The 22,914-nt window shown below is 51.1% G+C and overlaps 1 protein-coding gene across 1 annotated transcript in view; it reads right to left on the reverse strand.

The window, feature by feature from the left end:
• The window catches only part of TTC39A (tetratricopeptide repeat domain 39A), a 35,426-nt gene extending 12,957 nt beyond the window's left edge, over positions 1-22,469 (reverse strand). The window contains exons 1-11 of the mRNA XM_033113382.1: positions 22,282-22,469; positions 14,808-14,912; positions 10,468-10,599; positions 9,504-9,580; positions 8,169-8,236; positions 6,345-6,409; positions 4,261-4,360; positions 2,816-2,881; positions 736-844; positions 150-217; positions 11-70 (exon numbers count right to left, since the gene is read on the reverse strand). Coding sequence (XP_032969273.1) covers positions 11-70; positions 150-217; positions 736-844; positions 2,816-2,881; positions 4,261-4,360; positions 6,345-6,409; positions 8,169-8,236; positions 9,504-9,580; positions 10,468-10,599; positions 14,808-14,912; positions 22,282-22,319 — 888 coding nt within the window. The 5' untranslated portion in view covers positions 22,320-22,469. The remainder of the gene's footprint in view (positions 1-10; positions 71-149; positions 218-735; positions 845-2,815; positions 2,882-4,260; positions 4,361-6,344; positions 6,410-8,168; positions 8,237-9,503; positions 9,581-10,467; positions 10,600-14,807; positions 14,913-22,281) is intronic.
• Between the last annotated feature and the right edge of the window lie 445 nt (positions 22,470-22,914).

Below are 22,914 nucleotides of genomic sequence, written 5' to 3' on the forward strand. Positions count from 1 at the left end.
CAGTACTCACTGCATCCACGTTGCCTTTAATGGCTTCAATCCGTCCTGCAAAGAACAGGAAGATGGCGCCCTGCAAAGACACACATGTGGGTCTGTGTGGGCACACGGGGCACATGTGGGCTGGTGGTGTCTGCAGGAGGTGGGCTTACCTTAGGGTAACGCTTCAGGTAGGGCTTCAAGAGCTTCTCTGCCTCCTCAATGTTGACGTTCCCGGTGCCTGAAGGAGGTGGGGGAACAACACAAGTCACCAACACCACCGGTTCCTGTGGTCCTCTCAGACACCTATCATGGGCTTCTCATGGACTCTGTTTCCCGCTCTGTGAAATGGGGATAATAATTCTTCTATCTCCAGGGTGATGTGAGGGTTAAATAAGATAGTGCAGATATCACCCCAAGCCCACCACGGAGCTCAATAATCAAGAGCCCATGCCCACCAATGCTGTGCTCAGAATCCCAAGGAGCTGCCTATAGCATCCTCACACCCTCTACAAGATGGGTATGACCATCCCCATTTCACAGATGAGAAAACGGAGGCTGGAACCCAGTCAAACTGCGAGGAAATGAGTGGTCAGCCGGACAGGGCCCAGGACAGTTGATGTGGCTCTGTCGTTTCTGATTTCAGTGCCCCATCCCCAGTCTCAGGGGCCCAAACAGGGTCTGCAGCCCCTCATCCTCTTGGCCCTGAGAACCAACCACCCCAGAAGCCCTCCACGCTGGCCCCAGGGGCTCTCCTACCAAGCACAAAAGTGAGGAAGGTGTGGTAGCACAGCAGCAGCATGACGCAGAGCACAGCTCGGAAGCTGTGTCCCGAGGCACCCTCCTCCAGCTGCAGCAGCCCGTAGTCCTGGGGGACAAAGGGGACAGGCTGAGGCCAGCAGGGCCTGGGTTCCCCAGGACCCACCCTGAGACCTAGGGAGGGGCAGGAGCCTGGAGGTCACTGGACAGTTGTGAGGGCAGTGCTGCTGGTGCAGGGCTGGGAGAGCACTGGGCCCCGGGGGCCGGGTCAGCTGCTCCAAGCTGGGCACCCCTGGGGGGGGCCGGGTCAGCTGCTCCAAGCTGGGCACCCCTGGGCAAGACGCTGCCCCTCTCGATGCCTCAACCACCTTCCTGGGGGAGGGAACACTGCTGCCAAAGCCCAGGCAAAGGTCTGGGCCCAGGTGTCCCCCACCCCTTCCTCAACTGCCCCTCCTCCATTCCTCCATTCATTCACCTGTTTGGCCCATGGTGGGGGATGAGGCCCCAAGTAGCCCCAGGTCTGGTGGGGGAAAGTGGAATCACAAAGAGGCAGATAATCCTAACCACAGGCTCAGGCACAAAAGGGGCCATAAGCACTGCGGTCTGGGAAGACTTCCTGGAGGAGACGTCTCCAGAACCTGGCTAGGGAGGAGTGAGAGGCCAGACCCCACTTGTGTCCCTGCCTGTAGTTTGTCTCTTGGTCTATCTTCCTGGACGTTCTTGTTCTTTGTAATATATAAATGTGACCTGCTTCATTCCTGCCTCAAACCCTCCATGGCTCCGCTGCTTTCAGGAGAAAGATGGAGCCGGAGCTGCTGCTGGAAGTCTCTCTACTCGGGCCTCACTGGCCACACTGTCCCCCGTCTCAGCCTTTCTCATGCTCTTTCCTCCCATCATCACCCTGAAGTCCTACTTGTGACTCAAGAACCTTCTTAAGAAAACAAAACTGAGAGGGACCTGCAGAGCATCCGGCCAGTGTTTTTCCAGGCCCAGGCCACGGACCACAGAACGCAACCAAGGTTTTAGAAGTCCGCAGACAGGCATGCGAAAGCCGAGTCCCCAGGCGAGGGTCCTTCCTTCTCAGTTCTCTGTCTGTCAGAAGGACAGAATGTCCCAATCCTGTGCTGGAGTGCGTTCAGTGCTGCTCTCGCTCTAAGCTCCCTTACTCACAAAGCGAAACAACCTTGGCAGACCACACAATCTAGCTGGGCTTTCGTAAGATTGTGGGGTCTTCATAACATTTATAGTTACAATTATGCTCTTATCATACCAAATATATAGGTTTTCTGTGTACTATGTTTCCTTTAAATAAATTTAAGTAAAAAATAAGCTACTTTTCAGAAAAATAAGGTAGAAATAATAACATAGAGGCCCATGGATATGGCAAAAATCAGGATGGGCCAGAGAAAGTCCAAGTTTGAGAAATGCTGACCTGGTGTAAAAAAAAAAAAAAAAAAAAAAAAAAAAAAAAGCCCCTTGTTTTACCAAAAAGAGATCCACAGTCACAGGGACTTGCTCAGAGTCACAGGAAGAAGGGGCCTTCCAGGCCAAAGCTCCTTCTACCACAGCAGGCCTCCTCCACCGGGGAGCCCTCCCTGATCTGCTAGCTGGTATTCAGGTTCCTGCCCTCAGTAAAGCTTCAGTAAAGTGAGTCCTCTGCTTTTTGCCCTCAAGGCCTGATACACAGTTTGGCTTCCCTTGGGCATCTCCCAGACCAAAAGATGGAAAGTCCCAAGGCAAGGGACTTGCTCCAGGTCTTCTGAGGGGAGAAGGACCAGCTTCCTGATACCTGTCAGGCTCAGCGAACATGCCCCCAGGCCACTGCATGGAGCTGCCCTTCACACCCACCCTAACCCCAGAGCCTCCATCCTGTGAGGGACCAGGCAGGGATCAGTGGCCCCATTTGACTGAGAGGAGACTGAGGCCCAGAGAGGTTTGGGCCTAGTCCAGGACCACACACCAAGGGGGCTGAGTCAGGACTCACACCCAGGCGCTGCAGCCCCTCAGCCCCACTCTGTCAGCTGAGCTACAGTCTGAGGCTGAGCAGGTCAGGGGCCTCTGAAAGCAAGTGGTTGGTTACCTTGTTTCCTGAAAATCCCACAAACTCCAGCAGCCGCAGGATCCTAGTAGGAAGCATGGACAGCGTCTGCAGTAACAGAGGCAGGTGGGCACATGGATGGGTGGGGGCTGCCACCCCCACTCCCCAAACCCCAGAGTCCTGGGGGTAAACCCGGGGGTACAGGCTCTGTCCCTGTAATGTCACCGGGGTTTCCCAGAAAGCCAACTTCCCCATATAGCGAAGCACTACAGTGACAGGAGCAAACTGTGTCCAAATCCCAGCTGGGTCACCTTGAGCAAGTTATACATCCTCACTATGCCTGTTTCCACATCTGTAAAATAGTAATAACAACAGCCCCTACCTCAGAGGTGCGCTGTGCAGATGGATCAAATTAATATATGTAAAGCACACAGAAGGGGGCCTATACATAATAGTTAGCTGTTGTTACACTGAGTCCCTACTTTGCACCAGGGGCTCTGTCATTACATTTGATCCTCAGAACAGTCCTGCACAGAGGGATTACTGCCCCTTTTGACACACTGAGAAACAGAGGCACAGATAAGTGACAGGACATGTCCAAGGTCTCACAGCTCTTTAGCGGTGAAATCAGTTCTTGAACCAAGGATGGTCTGGCTATAACCTACTCAAACATCGGATGCACTTTGCAGCTTATATTTCTCAGCACTTGGCCCAGGATTACTGTTCACATTTTTCATATGAGGAAACTGGAATCCAGAGTGGGGCAGGGACCTGGCTAAAGGCCTGCTCTTTGAAGGGGAGAGAGCACCCCCTAACCTGACACACACACACACACACACTTTTGGAAAGGTATGTAGGCTAGGAGCCTAAATTGTCCATGAGCAGTTCCTCCTCCAGGAGCAGGCACAGCTCTTCTGAGCCTCCCAGACTCGGCTCACTGTTCCCTGTTTAGAATGCCCTTCCCTGCCTGGAAAACTTACCCCACCTATGCATCCTTCAACATCCAGCTCAAATACCCCTCCTCCCCGCCCCTTCCCCCACCATGAAACTTTCCCTCAACCCCCACCGCCCCAGGAAGGAGCTTGGCTCTCCGTTCCCTTTGGGTCATCAGATGTTTCTAGGCCTGTCCCCTACCCTGCCACTGGACAGCATTTAACCACCTTTCTTCAGGACAGAAAGGGTCCTGATTTATTGTTTGCCAATTTCTGATACTATAAATACTGCCACCATGGTGGATTTCAAGTTTTCAACTTGACTTTGGAAGAAATGCACAGAAAGGACTCTGGAGCCAGCGCCAGCCCCCACCCGCACCCCAGCTGTGAGCGAGCCCCCCAGGCTGGCAACATGTCTGCTTCATCGCTAGGTCCCAGGGCTGGCACAGGGCCGGCACAGTAGCCCAGCAGAGACCATATGTGTGGCAGGAATGTGTAGGGGTGATTAATCTTGAGCCAGACACTGTGGACATGGGGAGGGGCACTCCCACTCACCAGATTGAAGGCTCCCACACCGAGCTTCACACCTCCTTCAAAGTGACTGTGGTTCTCTCCTTTGAAATATTGTGAGGACTGCACGAGGCTGTCCAGCTCCCTGCAGAGGGATGCAAAATCCTATTTCAGCTACAAATTAGGGGCTGGGTCCCATTCCAGCTGGGCCTAGGCTGCCCCCCACTGCCAGCTGATCTCAGCACTCCTTAGTGGAGGATTTATAATAGTTCTGGAAATCCAGAAAGCTGATATTCAAAGAATTTCTAACTCGACCTCCCACTATAATAATAGGCATACATTCGTTACTCCTAAATTTTAGCCATATCAGCCCTGGCATACCTGTGTTGTCCAACTCTAGGATTTGCTCGTGCTCTGCATTCTGTCTAGAACAGTTTCTCAACTTCAGCACTACTGACCTTTTAGGCGGGATAATTCTTTGTTGTGGGGCTGTCCTGTGCATCCTAGGATGTTTAGTAGCAGCCCTGGCCACTACTCACTAGATGCCAGGAGTAACCTTCCCCAAATTGTGACAACTAAAACGTATCCACAGATTACCAAATGTCTCATGGGAGGCAAAACTACCCCTAGTTGAGAACCACTGAGCTAATTCTAACACCCCCTCTTTCAGAAGTCTTCCTGGAATCCGCTGGTTGGAATCCAACCCTCTTTCTCCTGGTCACCAACTGTACAGAGCTCATAACCCAGTCTGCCTGGGGCAGGACAGAGGCTTTAGAAATGTGCCTACCTTCTTCCCAGGCCATGAGCCTCCTGGGGGCTTTCATTCAGCAAACACTGATTGAGGCTTCTGTGTGCCAGCGGTTGGAGGACAGCAGAGAGCAAAGCCACCAAGCCGCTGCCCTCATAACTCTCCCACTCTAGTGAACAGACTCCTATCAAGTCACTGTGAAGGTGAGCAGGGCCTCAAAGGAAAAGAACTCTGGGTTCAGGGAAGGCTTCTCTGAGCAGCTGACATTTGAGTGGAAAATAGAGAGATGAGAGGGATGAGCCTGGCACAGAAAGTGTGTTCCTGGCAGAGGGAACAGCATGTCCAAAGGACCCGAGGTAGGAATGAGCTTAGCATGTTTGAAGAACTGAGGGAAGGCCTAAATGTCTGAAGCAGAGTGGGGTGGGACATGTGGCAAGGAGGGCAGTCTCAGGAATGACTTGGCAGTGACCCGGGACTTGATTCTAAGAGCAGAGGAGCCTCGGGAGTTGGCAAGGGGGTGAGCTGACAAGGTTTGGCTGGTGGGGAGACTGGACAGGCCAGAACACTCGTCTGGTTCCAGCACGGACCCACAAAGTATGTGGTGCCCACATACTACATGGAGTGTTACACCCCAGCATTACCTTGAAATCAAACTTGCAAGACCTCCGCAGGGAAAGTGTCACATTAAATGAGGAAAATAAAGATGATAAATAATCTCAAATTAATTCAGGTCAACTTTTAATGGAAAATGATATTTAATGCCAAACTTGTGGTTGGGAACTGGGCTTGCAGGGCTTTTTGATTTTGAAAATGTAGATGTTTGTGATACCATGGTGGGTAAAAGTACTCTGCACTGAGTCTTCATTCTTTCATCCATAAACATGGCCTATTCCTGGCCCAGTGCTGACATGGCACAGAAATAATCTGGCCCTTGGTGAGCTCCCATCGTAGGGAGAGGTGTGTGCGTGTGTGTACCATCCCTGTTTACTGGAGAAATAAGGAAAGGTTTCACGGGGAAAGTGTCATTTGGACTGGGCCTTAACGGATGTATGATTCTGCTGTTGCTGCTCTTAAAATGATTGTTCCTATGTCCTTCCAACTGGCACTAGCAGACCAAGCTGTTTTTGCAGAATCTGTGTCTTATGTTCCCCTAGCTCAGAGTCGGGCACAGTGTAAGCCCTCAGGGGAAGCAACCAGAGACACCCAGAAAACCAGCGGAATAATATTCCAGAAAACTGAGCTTCTGAGGGTACAGAAATCTGCCCAAAGTCACAATGGCATTCTAGCCTCCAGAGCGTGCTCTCTGCCTCCCACAAACCAGCCTGACGGGTACAGGGTAGTAGGTGCGGTGCCCCAGGCTCCCCGGACCAGCCCCACTCACTTGTAGGTCTGGTAGCTGTTTCGAACTTTGATGCCGCCCTTGATAAAGCTCACCATGTTCTCATCCTGCAGAAGGGAGAGATGCAAAGAGCTAGGCCTGGGTGGGTAGCCAGAGGCTCCAGAAGGGTCATACAAGTCTCTGGGCCCTGCCTTCCCCTTCCTGGGTCCAGCTCTATCAGACACCCTGGGCGATGGGCTCAGAGGTCAGTCAAACCAGGCCTCCCTCCCCCTGGGAGTTGCTTACTAAAACCTCCCAAATGCCCAGGGCTTGGCCACACCCCCTTCACCAGCCTCCAGAAACGAATACTATGTGCCTGGAGAAAGGCTTGGAGAAGACGCCCCCGTGGTTCACTGGACCTCCTTTAGGTGGCGGAACCGTGGGAAAGGAAGAGGGATGCTCATTTTCAGATTGCTTGTGCTTTTTACAACAAGCTGATATTGATCACATTTGTAATTTAAAGCACCAGTACCTACAGCCCACCCAGCAGCTCCACTCCCAGGTGTACACCTGAGAGAAATGGATGAACATGGGCTGTGGAAGTCACCTTAAAGAATGTTCTCGGCACCATAGTTCTTGGCTGCTGAGAACCAGAAAAAACCCAAATGCCCTTCAGCAGGAGAATGAATAAACAAAGTGGTATATTCACAGAAGGGAATATTATACAGCCACATAAGATCGGGTGAAGGAAGCCAGTCCCACCCAGCTTGAGGCCTTCAGAAGCTTGAAGCCAACTTTTTCAAACCATAACAGTAAACCATAACGGTATGGTGTTCAGACATCAATAGGAAGATGAGAAATTATTTTTAAAAAATAGGACGGGGGACGACAAACATAAAACTCTAACTAGTGATTTCCGCTGTGGAGGGAGGCAGGGAACAGGCTGGGGAGGGGCCCAGAGGGTGAGAAGACTTGCTAGCATTGTTCTGTTCTCTAGTTGGGTGGTGGTGGAGGCGGTGGGTGTTCGTGAGCATTTGTTTATTTATTATGTGTAATCCTAGAATAAACAAATAAAAGGCCAGTCATGGTGCAATTATTACAGTGATCCTAAGGAAAGATTAGGATTAATCCAATTCTAATCACCAGAGGTCTGAAAAGATAGAAAAATAGCTAACAAAAATAGACAGTACCCCAACAATAAAATTTACATATGCTCCTCTACCCCAATACTCATATTTACGTGATGATTATATGGGATAATTATAACCCAGGTTTTTTGGTAAAATCATGAGGGGATGATTTTCATAATTACCACTGTGTGGTAAGAAGCATAGGCTCCTACTTAGCCAGATTTGGGTTCAAATCCCAGCTCTGCCATTTGCTAACCATGTGATCCTGGGAAAGTGGCTCTTCCCCTCAAATCCTCCCTTTTGCAGGCCTGTGAGGGGAAGATTAAGTAATATATGTAAATGTATGTAAAAACAAACATGCATTGTGTGTAAGGTATGTAAAAACTACATACCTATAATATATGCATATTCATAGGTGCTACAAATCAACTTTTTGAGTGAATCAGTTAAACTTATTTGTTGAATAAATCAAGTGTAAACCAGGCTTTGGGACAATGTCTGTCACCCCACGAGCAGGAAAACAGCAGTCACAAGGTAGAAGTGCATCCTGGTAGTGGATGGGAACACATGTGCTCACGCGTGCCCATCACCTCTGCCACTGAGCCTGGCCAGGGCCAGGAGTGTAGGGGTGACTGAGCCTGAGTCCTCGCCTGAATCGCGAGGTGGCTGATGGCAGCTGCTATAGACCCTCTGGCGTGGACGTAGTTCTCCATCTTCTGAAGTCCCCAGGCTGCTTGTGTAAGTAGAGGGTCCCTACCTGCAGGAAGGTCAGGGCTGCTCTCTGCAGCAGGCATTCTGCATAGCAGACCTCGGCATGGATTTCCTCTGCAGGGAGAAAACCAGAGCCCTGTGGCCTCCTGGGACTCTTGGCAGGAGGCGTGGGCCAAATCCTCCCACCCCAACTTTCCCAAAAGCCAAGGGAGCCTGAGTCAGCACCCTCCTCATCCCCATCCACCCCATCACCCAGCTCTGGTTCTTTCGTAGCACTCACCACTGTCCCAAATTAGTCTACGTTTCCCCCGCTTGTCTTCCACCTGTTCCCCCAGGCCCATCCCACCACTCAGAATGGCAGCACAGGGCCTTCAGCCTGCTCTCTTTTTCCCCAAGCGCCACTGTGGTGGTTGCACACCAACACCCCTACAGTGCCGAGCAAGGAGCAGGCACTGGGTCGAACTGATGAGTGAAGAATATCCTGATCTAGGGAAGCTGTGGGAGTAAGGGAAGGGGCCCTAACAGGCCTGGAGTCAGGGAAGACTTCTAGAAGAAAGGACATTTGAATTGAAAAAGGAATGAAAGGATGAGACAGGAATAGCTTTCTAGGCAGAGGCCCAGGAAAACCAAACAACTCAGAGGTTTGGGGACCTCTGAGCCACAGGTGGTTAAAATGGGGTAACGTGGGGAGAGATTGAGGGGGGAGGGAACGATGACGGGAGGCAGAGAGCCTTCAACACTGGTGGGAGGTTACAGATTTGGTCCTAAGAGCAGCAGGGGGCCATGGAGGGTATGAAGAAGGGAGTGACACCTTCATATGCACTGTTTCTTACTGGAAACTTCTAGGGCTCTCGAGGTGGGGAAGACCATTTGCACCTGCACTGAAGAGCCTGAAATTGCTCATGGTTGGCTGCTGCTACCGCCAGGACAGCCACATGTGGTCAGGGCACAAAAATGCCACATAGGCTCTGGCAGCCCAGACCATCTCTTCCATTGCTTTGAGCTGTCTCATCCCAGTGTGTCAGCTTCTAAAACCACATTCCCTCTGGGGCACATGAGATCACTATGATAATTAAACCAGTAGACTTAACTGCACAATGCCTGAACAACAAAGCACACAGAACTTGTGACAGAATTTTCTTTCCTGGACTTCCAGGTTCTTAGCAGGTGGAGCCATCAGGTAAGTGAGTCTCCCCCTTCATGTGAGAGCCACTCCTCAAAAGGCCCCAGGTTTGACCCACGTGTCCCGGCATCTAGGCCAGGGCTCAGCCCCCTCGGTGACGACGAGGAAGAGGACAACTTGCCCTTCCCATCCCTCCCTGGGCTGGACCAGGGCTGCCTGGGGCCAGCAGAGCTGAGAGGACATCCTGGGGGGCCGCACCTTCCGTGAACTGGTCCATCGTGGGGCGGTGCACCAGATTGCTGAAGGAATCTGTTACAGAGGACTTCTTCCGGTGCCTAAAGAGGACAAAGGGGCCTCGAATCATGCAATGAAGGTGAGTGAGGGGCCCAGGTGGGCTCTGACATCTTCTGCCCCTCCCACAGGACTCCACACACAATGAGCTCCTGGCAACTCCCCTAAATCCAGGGCTTTCTCACACCCTTGCCCCTGCTGTTGCCTCTGCTTGGAGCCCTCTCCCCTCCTCCCTCTGCTTTTAGTCACCCTTCAGGACCCAGCTCTGGCATCACTTCCTCCAGGAAGCCTTTCCAGCTCCTCCAACTGGAACCCCATGACCTTTTGAGCTTCCCTGAATCACGCTGGGGTGTCACTATCTGTGCCTGTGTCTCCACAGGCAGTGCAGGCATCAGAGGGGCCAGATCTGATGATCCCCTGGGTGGCCAGTATCCAGCACAGGGCCTAGCCTTGGCCAAGCACGAGTGTGTGCCCAACGAATGATGGCCACCTGTACGTAAATGTCGGGGTCTGCTGGTTCATTGATTCAAGCAGTTAGCATGTACTGAAACACCAATTACCCACCAGGTCTTGCAACTGGTGCCTTCATTCAGCCCCGACAATAACCCTATCAAAAAACACACCCATTTTATACAGGTGAAAAGTCAAGTCCCAAGAGGGACTTGCCCAAGGTCAACGAGTTATTAAATGACAGAGCCAGGATTCATCTCCTCCCAATCAGTCCTCACACCTGGGAGCCTCTCATTGAGTGGCTCAGACAACAAGGTTCCTGAAGCAGTGCCGATGGGGACAGCTCTTAGCACTTGGGGACATGGCCTCGTGGCCAAAAGGAGCAGCACTCTTAATGGCATTTTTAGGCACTGGAGCAGGCCAGGGTGACAGAAGGTTGGGCCTCATGACCCTTCATCCCTGCCCACCCTGTGGCCCTGACCTCTGACACAGCAACTGCGCCTCCTTCATCATGTTGCCAGCAAGCAGGATGTCCTGGGGGTCAAAGGTCATCATGGCCTGCATCTCCAGGATGGTGGCATATGTCAGCGAGTGATACATGCTCTCCTTGGTTCTGCCAGAGAGAAGGACATAAGAGTGCCAACTCCTAAAACTCCAGAGGTAGCTGGCCGTGTCAATCACCCACCATCCCCTCTCCCACTCTGCATGGGGGGAAATGGAAGTCCAGGGAGGGGAAGAAACTTGCTCAAGGTCTAAAGACTTCAGATGCCAGCTGACTGGCCCTACGTGATTTTCCAAATGTGAGCCTCAGTTTCTTTTCTGTTCTGTAGAGTTAGCAGCAGCAAGGCTGCTGTGAAGACTCAAAACAGGGGTTAGCAATGTTGGCCTGAGGCCAGGGCCTGTCTCTCATCTTCTGCTTCACCTCCTACAGGTGGAGCCCAAGTCCTGACTGTGGAATTTCTTCTGCCCTCAGGCCCCACCACTGGGCTCCTCCCATCCTTGTTCCCTGGACCTCCTTACTGGCCTCTCACCTCTTGTCTCTCCCCATTCCATCAGCTGATCATGTTGCTCTCGGGTTAAACCTCTCTGGTTAAACCCTCCCGTAGCTTCCACATCCTGTGAGGTAAGGCTTGGGTCCAGGGCTCCACCCAACACAGGCCCTGCCCACCTCTCCAGCTCAGCCCTCTTGTCACTTCTGTTTCTGCCCTGTGATCTGGTCACATTCAAGACTGAACCACACATGCTCTCCTCAAGAAAATCCCATACATTCCCTCCTCCAGGTCTTTGCCCAGGCTGTTCCCTCAGCTTGAAATACCCTTCCCTTACCCCCTCGTCTTCTGACTCATCTGTCAACATCTTCAAATGCCTCAAGGGCCACTGAGAATCCAGGGCTCTCTCCCCAGGGAGCATGTGTCTATAACTGCTCACAATGAATGTATAACCGCAGAGGCTCTGCCTTCTCCCCAGACTGTGGGCACCTCAGGGACAGAGCTTGTGTGCTGAGGGATTCACCTCTGCCCTCAGCACCAATGTGACGGGACCAAGCGAGCCTGCCTCCTCTCCAGCCGCCCTGCTTCTCCACAGCCCCAGACCTACCAACTAAAGGGTGTTTTGGGGCTGGGGGACATTTAGTCTAACACAGGGAGAGAGCATCAGGCAAGGAGGGATGGGAACAATGCCAGTCCTTCTCTGTACTTGGGGAAGTCATAGCATATCTAGGCCTTGATTTCTGCTTTTGCAAAATGGGAACAATACTGCTGGCCTGCCCGTGTCTGTGTGGAGCTAGCTCGGCAGTACTCTTGCCTGACACACAGTAGGTGCTGCAGCGGTTTCACTCCCTTCCCTACACCCCCTCGTTAATTATTTATGAATCTTCTCAGTGCCAGGCTTATGCTGACAACCTGAGGGCAAAGAAAGATGACTAAGCTTTATAGACTGTTCTATTGTATAATCACATGACTTTACCCATTTTCCTGCCTTTCTCATTCATGAAACACCTCTGTAAATTAAGTTGCTTTTTTACTTCTGGGTGACCCTCAGGTGATATTATCCTTGCTCATCAAAGGTTTTTGAAGGAAAATAATGGTGGGTTCATCTCTCACCAGCCCTGGTAGGTGTCAAGACACCTCCCAGGTCTTTGCTAGAACTGCTTAATCTGAGAGCAGTGGCTTGTGGAAAGGAGGTCACAGCCTGCAGTGGGGGCAGAACTCAGGCTTCAGATTCTCTCAGACACAGACCGGAATCTCGGCTTTGCTAGCTACCAGCTGTGTGATCCTGGTAAGTCTTGTAGTCTCTCTGAGCCTCAATTTTCTCTGTAAAATGCATACCATAACCATTCTCTCCTAAAACTTTGGGTGGCTTAAATAGTCCAGGGTCATATCACTAATGTTCAATAAATGTGAGTCCCTCCATGTCCTGCCAGGGTCAAGGGTCATTGCCCTCAAAAGCTTTGTCTTTGGGGACAGGTTTCTCTGGCAGCACAGAAATCCATGCCTCCCCAGATAATCACCTCCCACCAGGCCTCTCTAACTCTCAAGCCCTTGCCTTTTTCTTCTTCTCTCCCCTAATCCCTGCCTCCCAGGCCTGAGTCCGGGACTCAGCCCCACCCCCTCAGCCTGGTGCTGGGCCCGGAATGACAGAACAGCCTCCGCAGGGCAGCTGGCAGGCAAAGTGGAATTTCTAGTCTGAGTCCCAAGGCCAAGACATGCTCCTGAGGGCTGGGAATCCTGGCCCCTCCCAGCCCACCACCTGCAAGCTCTTTATGGACTGGGATTTGGGGTTCAGAAGTGTGACAACCGCCTTGAGCTCAGACACTCCAAGATTAGTTTGCACTCTACAAAGTTCTTGTTTGCACATACAGCATCCAGCCCCCTCACCTCTGAGCTAGACTCAGCTCTGGAACATGATGCCCATTGGGATATCACCTTGTGGGCCCAGACCAGCTGTCAAGATGGGGGGGGGGGGACACTGGCAGAACCCTCAGAAGAGCTAGTATTGGGACCAGGGACTCCTTGGCCACGTGGAGGTCAGCTAAGCCCAGGGGCCTCCAGCCCTACCCCCCTCTACCAGCAGCCAATGCGCAGGGCCTTGTCAGCTACTTGTCAGCCATCCTTGTCCCCACCATCTGGGCCCCCTGACTCTGACCCAACCCCCACCGATCCTTCCTGGGGGATCGCCCCTCCCCTCAGCCCCAGCCTAAGACCCCACTTCTGAGGACCTCTTTGGGTGAGGCTGCTCTAGGCTAGAAGGCAGAGGCAGTCCCCCTGTCTCCAAGCCTCTTCTTCCTCACGGAAGCCCCCTACCCCACTTCCTGGTCCTCTTAGACCCCACCTCACTGCCTTCCTCTCCAGCCCAAGTACCTTCTAGGGGCTTATATCCCCAGTCCACCTTCCTGAGAGACTGTTGTAAGACTCATCATGATCATCACACCCTGGAACCCCCACCCCACCAGAAGCTGGGCCACTGATCCCCAGGCAGGAGAACAATGGGGTCAGTCAAGTCTAGAGAAATTGAACAGGTCAGGCTTGGAGACTTGGAGAAAGAGGTCCTCTGCCTCAAAATTTGCTTCTCTTGGGTAGGGGAGTGGTTGGGGGAACAATGTAGGCGGAGGACAACCGAGAGCTGAAAAGAGGGGAATTAAGGGTAAGCAGGCAGTAGACGTGATTAGACCCCGGGCACCTCACCCCCACCCCAACCCAGAATGCAGGAGGCAGCCACAGGATCTCTGTCCAGGCCAAGGAATGGAGGAGTCTTCTCTGGAGAAGCTGATATCTGGGGCCAGCTCTCAGGCAGGTCATCTCAAAGCGATGACACCAACTACAAGGCAACTTGGCCCAGACTTTCCAGTCGGCCTTTGAGTGAACTCGCTCCTAAATATGACCATACAGATAGCCAGGGACCAGCAGGCATTCAGAAAAGCCCCCCCACAAGAGGAGGATTCCCCTCATTAAATAGAAATAGGGAACCTAGAGGAAGCTTGAGATTATGCAGGAAAAGAATAAAACATTTTTAAAAGAGATAATATTCTGTGATAATAATAACAACAGTAGGTACTTATTAGAGTGCTTGCTATATGCCAGGCCCTCTCATATTCCAAATAGAGATATAAAGGACAGAGTGCGCCCATAAACCAAGAATAAGATGTTTTAGGGGGAAAAGAACATTCAGAGAACAATGAGGAACACTACCAAATTAATCATTTGATTACAGAAATAAAGAAAAGTCAATAGAAGGATTGAATGATGAAATTGAGGAGATCTTCCAAAAATCAAAGGAAAAAAAGATTAAAAATTGCACATTGTGGGCGGGGGCAGATCAGTCCTCTTCGGATCCAGGAAGTCAAGTATCTGATTTAAAGAAGATTGGGAAAGGGAAACAGAACATGGAGGGATCATATGAGAGAATTTCCTACAACTGAAAGACAGAGTCTCAAATAAAATGGACTAAATAAAAAATATCTACATTCCAGCACATCATAGAGAAATTTCAGACTGATAGGAATAAGAGAAGATTTTCAACATTTGTGGAGAGGAAACAAAGATCACATGCAAAGATGGAAGAATGAGGGGTCTCAAGGTCATAGTAGATGCTAACAAACAGAATACCATGCCTTCAAAATTCTGAGGGAAGAAAATTATATTTCAATTTATGGGACTCTCGAGGGTCACAGTGAGCCAGAAGGCTGAAGGCATTCGGTTACATGGGGATCCTCTCACATATGACCTGTGGCTCTCCACGACCCAACACCCACATCCCTACAGTTACATGCGCATGCGCGTACACATACACGCACCCCAAACCCAACCCGGGCTGAAGCCTCACCTGGGTTTGAGGTAGCTGAGTGCTTCTGAGAACTGGTTGGTGAGGAAGAGGTCCAGAGCGGTCATACACTGGTCCAGGGCCTCATGGAGGCTGCTCACAGAAGTTCTGATGAGAGAGACATGGTGTGTGACGCAGGAGCCCTCAACCCCACTGCCGGCTGGAATAGAGCCTCACACGGCCCACTTGGCCTCCTGGGTGGGCCTTGGATGCCTGTCATGAGCTCCTCCAGGCTGCCCACACTGTACTGGGACACAAGGACAATTTGGACCCACCTTTAAGCGTTCCTAAAGGCGGGAAGAGAGCAGAATGGGGTATCATCTGAGATCTGGTGGAGGAGATTGGGGTGGGGCCAAGGACAGGGGGCAAGGGAGCCTCAGGAATAAATTTATCTTACCCCTCACAAGGGTAAAGGGAGTCTTTGTGGCCCTTCTGACCCACTGGGCTTTCCTGGCCCCCCCTGGGGGGCACAGACCACCCACTAAATCCCACTTCAGTCCTTTTCTTCCTTCTTCTCTAGGCCTTCTCCTGCCCTCCTCGGGCCTGCACTCTAGAACCCCAGAAACACTGTCACAATGGGCTGTAGGCGGCAGCAGGACTGTAAGAGCTGCCCAGGGCCTTTTATACTCAAGGGTCACCTTCCCAATGGAATCACTAGTATACTCCAGTCCTTGCATTTCTCTCTAGCTCTTAGCACGTTCTGACGTATATGTCTTACTCATTTTTGTGTTTGTTGTCTGTCTCCTTCCACTGATATAGAAGCTTCCTGAGGGCAGGAATCTTTGGTTTATTTAGTGCTGTATCTCCAGCATCTAGTATCTGGTAAAAAGTGAGTTTTTAAAAAATATCTGTTAAGTGAGTAATGAATGAATGAATGGCCTAAGGCTAGGAGAGCAAATCTCTGACCTTTTTGGGCCTCAGCTACCCCATCTGAAAATGAGAGATGAAACTAGGAGATCCCAAAAGTCCTTTCTGATGATCTCGAAAATGCTTATTTTTAAGAGGTCTCTTTTGAGTAAGACAAGGTTCAAAACGGGCCTTGATGATCTCGCTGAAAGGAGATCCTTTTCCCTAAAAGTTAAGAGAAAGTCCCTTCTCCACTAAGTAAACTCATACACATAATTTAAGGCCCAGGTCTAATATCCCCTTTTCTGTGATGTATCAGCAGATCTTCCCAAGCAAACTGAAACGTGTCTACTTCAAAACTGAACTCTTGTTCATAGTCCCAAATCTGTTCTTCCCCAGCCTTGGCCACCTTAAATAAATTTCAAGCCAGAAATCTGCTAGTCATCCTTGACACATCCCTCCCTGGCCTCCCTCATCTACTTTATCACTAAGCCCTATCAATTCTACATCCTGAACGTCTCTTAACCCACCTCCTTCTATGCCCACCTCCTACGCCCACCTCCTTCTACGCCCACCTGCTTCTATGCCCACCTCCTTCTATGCCCACGTCCTTCTATGGCCTCCAGAATAGGCCACTATCATCTTTCTCCAGGTCTGATGGAAGACCACCCCTTTCACTCCAGCCCCCTCCTACCTTTTCTCCTTCTCTCTCTCTGTTAGGCCATTTCATGCTGTATTTCATGTCTCTTTGCCACTTCTTTGACTCTGTCTGTTAGAGTCTGAGTAAATTCTTTAGATCTTTCATTTCACTAATTCTCTTTAGGAGTGTCTGATCTGTTACTTATCCTGTTGACTGAATTTTTCATTTCAATGATTATATTTTTCATCTCCAGAAATTCCACTTGGTTCTTTTTCAAATCTGCTTGGCCATTTGGGGCAGTATTTTCTTCCCTGCTTATTGTTTCAAGTCCACCTTTGATTTATTTCCACACTTTAAACACAATTATTTTTATTCTATATATCATAATTCCAGCATCTAAGACTCTCAGAGAAGCTAATTCTGCTATTTCTTGCTTCTGATGCCTGTTGCTCACAGTGACTAGCTTCCTTGTGTGTTTTGTAATTTCACCATAAGCTCCTATTTGACGGATCCCTTTGGGGTGAGTACACATTCCTCCAGGGAGAATTTTCATTCACTTTGGCCTGGTTTCCTGGGCAACTACCATCCTGAGACTACTTGCATAATGTTTTTAGTTTAGTATTTCCAGGACCGCACAGGTAGTGTGTATTCAAACCCAAAATTTGTGTGAGGACAATATTTATAATTTTCTAGGGAGCCTTTCTGTCCCCACCAGAACTGTTGTCTCCCTTTGCGGATGGGTGGATACTTTTTTCTGGTCAATGCCCCTATTTGCTGAGGATACCCTTTGAAGGTCCGAGATTCATATTGTAGGGGTTGGGAGGCTAAGTTCCAACTCCTCACACTGTGGCTGGGTCGGCCCTGGACCCTATTTCCCATCCCTTGAGTAGCTGTTAAAACTCAAGGTTCTGGGGTTCTGGAATTTGTAAATACGCCCAGGTTGCTATGGCTTTATGTCCTTTACCAGCCTGATTTCAGCTCCCTCTTTATTCTTGGTTTGAGAAGATTTCTGTTACTTCTGTGGGAACCCATTCAGCCTCTAAGTAGTTTTTTTAATGTTGGGAGTGTTAGTCCCTCTAATCTGTCCCTTTCATAACAGATAAAGTTAACTTTTTTAAACCCAAAAATGACCAGGTCACACTTTTGGGCTTGAAATTCTTCACTGCCTTCTCATTACTCATAGGCTAAAGACCCAGTGCCTTTCCATAGCCAAAAAGGCCCTACTGCAGCAGCCCCTCACTCTCTTCATGGGGCACAGCCAGTATCTTCCTTGGGGCCCAGGCCTTCGCCTAGTGACTGGTCTGTCCACCTATCTCAGTTGGTGAATCAGTGAAGAGGCGGTGAGCACGTATGGGCCTGTATGTTAGACTGGCATTCTCTCCTTAAAACCTTGCTAAGGCCTGTGAAGTGGGGTTATTCCCGTCACCGCAGATGAGGAGACTGAGGCATAGAGGAGAGCTGACTTGGCCAAGATCACAGGCCCAAGCATTGGTTCTAACCCAAGTTTCTGCCTGAGCCAGTGCCCACCAGCTTAGCCCCAGGGAGTCAAGTCCATTGTCCCGGCTTATATCCATCTCTAAACAATTCTAGAGCCAAGAGCCTGCCTCCCATTTTTGCACACACCCCACCAACAACACCACCTTCACCCCCCCACCAAGGAAGAGCTTCTGCATGTTTGGACTATCTGGAGTGAAAGAGGCACAAACAGATGGACAGACGACATATTACCTCCTTAGCAGCCCCAGCACCTCTTCTGTTTAACTGTAGTGAGGTGGGTCTGAGGTGACCTCTCCAGCCTGGGAGCTGCTTTGGGGAGGCCCTGGGGCTGATTTCTCTCCTGCCCCACCCCCGCCAAATACCCACTAATCTCCAGCTCCAGCCAGGCGTGGGGACACAGAGCAGATCCAGACCTGGGCCTGCCCCCGAGGAGCTCACCGTCTACAGGAGGAACAGATGCAGCCAGAGGCAGTGGCAGCCAGAGCCATCAGGGCTACGATCATAGGAATGAATCACTGGGGGCTAAAGAGGCCCGGAGGTGAGGGTGTGGCACTCAAGGAAATTTTCTGGAAAAGATGGCACTGAATTAAGGACAAGATGGAGAAAGAAGTCTAAGAAGGGGAAAGAGTGTGAGCGAAGGGCTGGAAACATGATCCCACAGTGAGGAGGAGGCACAGCCATTGGGCAGGGCAGGATGGCAGAGGCTCTGCAAGGCCTGCTCCGTGGAGGGGTCCTGAGGGGTGGGTGGCTGGCTGGGGAGCTCAGGAAGGCTGGGGACATGGGCCCCATTTGACTTAACAACCACCCCCTCACCACCATGAAAATACCACTTCAAGTTATCTAAATTGGTGACTAATTATTTCACTCAATCATCCCACCAGACCTGAGAGGCAAGCACTCTTATCTGCATTTGACAGACAAGGAAGTGAAGATAGGAACCTCGTCTGCTCCTCCCGGGAGCCTAGAAGAAGACAGAAATGATTTCTGCAAAAGCAACTTCACCAAACCTTCCTCTCCTGGCTGCAGCTGAGGTCCCCACTTCTGCACAGATTGTCCCCATGTTTTCAAGGTCTTTCTGCTCCAGGACACCTTGCCTGGCCCAGTCCAATATATCCCTGAGCTCCCAAGTGGTGATGGGAGCCTCTCCACTGTGCCTTGGGGAAACAAAGGATTGGAGAGCGGGCACTAAGCTGGATGGAGCATGAAGCAGGGCTGGTAACCAATGCCAGGAGCTTTGGCATAGTTGGGAAGGGTGGCTTGAGGCCGAAGTGAAAAGGGAACCAGAAGGGTGGCCCGGTTAGCTCCGTTGGTTAGAGCATGATACTCGATTCCCACATGGGCCAGTGTGAGCTGCACCACAACTAGATTGAAACGACTACTTGACTTGGAGCTAATGGGTCCTGGAAAAACACACTTAAAATAAATAAAAGCTTTTAAAAAAAAAAAAGAAAGAAAAGAAAAGGGAACTGGAGGCTGAGAACTGGAGGCTGAGAGGGAATGTCAGACAGCCTGGTGCTTTAATCCTCCTCCCTGTTTTAATCTGCCTGGAAGCTGCTACCCTTTTGCCTGATGGGCAGGGCTGGGAGGAGCTAGGGGACCCTCAGTCCCCACTGGGGACAGAAAACCCGGTTGTGCTGACCCTAGTCAGAGTGAAGTGTGTGGGGGACAGGTGAGGTGCGTGGCGGACAGTGGATGCAGGGCAAGGATGTCACTTAGGGTGCCGACTGGAGTCAGAGCTGGCTTTCACTCCCTATTCCACCATTCAGGGAAAATGTTGGCTCAGAGAGTGAGGCAATGTACCTATGAGGACCAGTCACTTCCAAAGTGACTTTTCTAAATTGCGAATATGATTGTGACTCTATTTCCAAAAAAATTCACCTTGGCTGTGCATGAAGTCATGTGGCATGGAGTGAGGTGGCATGACTTAGTACAGCATGGCCTTCAAGAGTTTTGAAAGTAGATAACCCTGGACTCAAGCTGCAGCTCGGCAATTACTTGCTAGAGAAACCTAGGAAGGTCCTTTAACCTCTTTGAGCCTCAGTTTCTTCATTAATGAAATGGGACTTACAATGAAATGGGAGGTAGGGAACAGCCCTACCTCCTAGGGTTGCTGTGAAGAACAACTGAGACAATGTAAAGCACAATAAGAAGTACTCAGGAAATGTGAGTGATTGTGTTTTTTCCCTAACATTAAGTAGTTCCATCATCTATTTTATCAAGCAGCATTGCTTTTATAATGAAACTAAGTAACTTTAAAAGATTGATTGTCAATAGCATATGACCCAGCGATTCCACTCTTATGGATCAACCTAGAAGAACACTCACATATGTGCAAAGGACAATCGTATGAGAATATTCATTATTTGAATAGCAAGACACTGGCAACCACCTCAATGTCCATCAAGAGGCTTGATAAACAAATAAATAAATGGGGGTCTCTATATCGGTTAGTATAGTATAAACATCAGGGCAAGTGGGGACCAGAGCTGCAAGGATCTGGAAGGCTGAATCTCAGAAACCTGAAGCTGAATGAGAAAAAGCAAGCTGCAGAATGAGTAATGCTGTATGATTCCATGCGCATCAAAATTTTAAAGTATGAACAAACTACATATTTTTTTAGACTTACACACACTCAGCAAAATAAAAACAATTAGAAAAATGATAAAACCAAAATTCAGGATGATGATTATCTCTGTAGAGGGAAGTGGGGAGAGGGTCCACAGAGGCTCCATTCAACAGTCTCTGCCATGGTTTGTCTCTTAAAAAGAATAATATGAAAAAAAAAGGGGCCATAATGTTAATATCCGAAAAAACTGGATGGCAAGGGCCTAGAGTTCATTTTATTATTTGCTATATTTTTCTGAAGGTTTGAAATATCTAATGATTTTTAAAGTGGTGGAGATTTAAACCTTGGTTTGTTCACCACTGACCCTCATACACAGGGCAGGGTCCAGAGCAAGCCTCAGGAGTGTTTGTTGAGTGACTGAATGAGTGTCTATGGGAAAGATGGTACTGCATTGCCCCTGCTCTACTCAGACCCCAACAAGATGGCACTGACCAGGGGCAGGGGCAGAGGCAGGTGGACCTGTGCAGCCTCAAAGAAAAGTGGGACCTGGAGGGCATGCTGGGGGGCAGGTATGGTTTAGTATGAGGAAGACCCACCAGTGCTAGAAGAGTGAGCTCACTGCCCTGGAAGCGCCACAGGAGCCTGGAGTCGTAGAGAGGACTCAGGCTAGGATGTGAATGTGCAAGGAAGAGGAATGAACGTAGCTTCCAGCCTGGGAGTTCAGGATTCTTTGATAGGTGCCTTGCTCTGCCTGCCTTCTGATCTGGAAACCACTTTTCTGGGCCCAAAGGGATGGTACTCAATCATTACTGGGCAGAAGAGACTTAAGCAGGCTCCAGATTTACAAAGACGAGCCAAGAGCAGGAAGGGAACAGTCAGCCCAGCCTCCCTATATTTTCCAAAGGAGTGACCAGAAGTCTAGGGAGGATAAAGGACTTAGCCAAAGTCATACAACAAAAATAGTCAAGACAAGACTCACCAGACAACCCTTTTGCAGGCCAGGGTGTCCCCCAGCCACCCAACTTTCAAGCCTTCAGCCAGGAATGCACACAGACCTTGTGGAGGCCTCCAGCTGACACCTGGCACCAGCCTTGTCACCTCCCTGTTCATATGGTAGCCCTGAGGCCCTTGGCAAATATTGTCCCTGGTGGTGAGGCTCCAGGAAGGGCTGGAACCCATCCCAGCTCACCTGGGCAGGATCTCCACCCTGCAACGTCCCAGCAGTCCAGGCTCCCAGCAGCCACCCCTTACCCACTGGGGCCTAGGAAAGGCAAAAAGTTACTCCACCTCTCCCAGCAGCTGTCACTGCTACAGGGGCAGTGTAGAGGTCCTACGGGGTTCCTCTGGGGGGTTAGGGTGGGAGTGGACAGGAAAGCCATGTTGAAAGTGACAACACCCACCTTTACTACCCGGTTCCCACTGTGCCCAATGGGCCCTGCCGGTTCATTTCTAAGCCTTTTAACTCCTCCAAATATCCCTGAAGATGAGGCAGTGTGACCTGCGAGTGGAGGCTCTGATATAAGAGGAGCTGGGTTCAAATCCCAGGCCCACCTCTCACCTCCTGGGTGACCTAAGACAAGTCACTTAAGAGCTATGCCTCAGTTTCCTCATCTGTAATGGAGGTGATAATAACAGTCCACTCACAGGTGTAAACGTCACTAGGGGAGGAAGGCGGCTCCGAAGGTAGTAATGGCCTGTTAACTACAGATTCATGAGAAAGTTGGGACCCAGAGGGGAGTGACCACGCAGGGTCGCCAGCGCCTCCACTCTCCTGGAGCCACAGGCGAGCAGACTGGGTGGGGGCGGGGATGCTATGCCGCCCCAACGGGGGGCTAAAAGCCGCAGTGCGGGCCGCGGGGTGGGGGCCGCCGGGGAGGCCCTCCCGGACCCAGCCCGCGTCCCCTGGGCCATCCCAGCCGCGCACTTACCCGGCAGGCAGGGCGCCCGGGGCGCCGGCCGTGGTCATCGCGGAGGGGGGCGGGCAGCGTGCCCCCGCCGGACGCCAGCTGCGGCCCAGGTGCTGCCGCCAGAACCCGAGCCCGTCGCTATGCAGCGGAGCCGCGGACGCCGCTGCCGGGGAGGAGCGCGCCGAGGGCGGGGATGGCGGCGGGGCTGGGCCAGGCCTCGGGCTGCCCACCAGCGCAGTGGGGCCACGGCCGCCGCCCTCCTGCGGATTGCGCCCCCACCCTCGGCTCCGACAGGTGAGAGCGCCCGGCACCCACGGCCTGCCCGGCCCATGCCCGCGTACCCTCTGTGCGCAGTCCCGGGGACCAAGCGCTTGCTCCTTCCTCACACAGCCCCACCTATTTGGGGTCAGAAAGTTCTCCTAGACCTGAGATCCATCTCCCTGTCACTCTCCTCTGCTCCACATCTCCAGCCTCGCAGCGGCCCCCACCTGAACCCTTCGTCATCCTACTGCATTCATTGGTGGGGGGCATTCAGGCGGAGAAAGTCCGGGCCTCCAGAGTCAGGCTTGGATTTTAATCCCACCCACTTGCCACTGTGTGACTGTGAGGAGACAAGAAAGCAGAAAATAAAGCAGTTTAACACTCACTGCTGGC

The sequence above is a fragment of the Rhinolophus ferrumequinum genome, chromosome 9, assembly GCF_004115265.2.
Source record: "Rhinolophus ferrumequinum isolate MPI-CBG mRhiFer1 chromosome 9, mRhiFer1_v1.p, whole genome shotgun sequence".
Lineage (NCBI taxonomy): Eukaryota > Metazoa > Chordata > Mammalia > Chiroptera > Rhinolophidae > Rhinolophus > Rhinolophus ferrumequinum.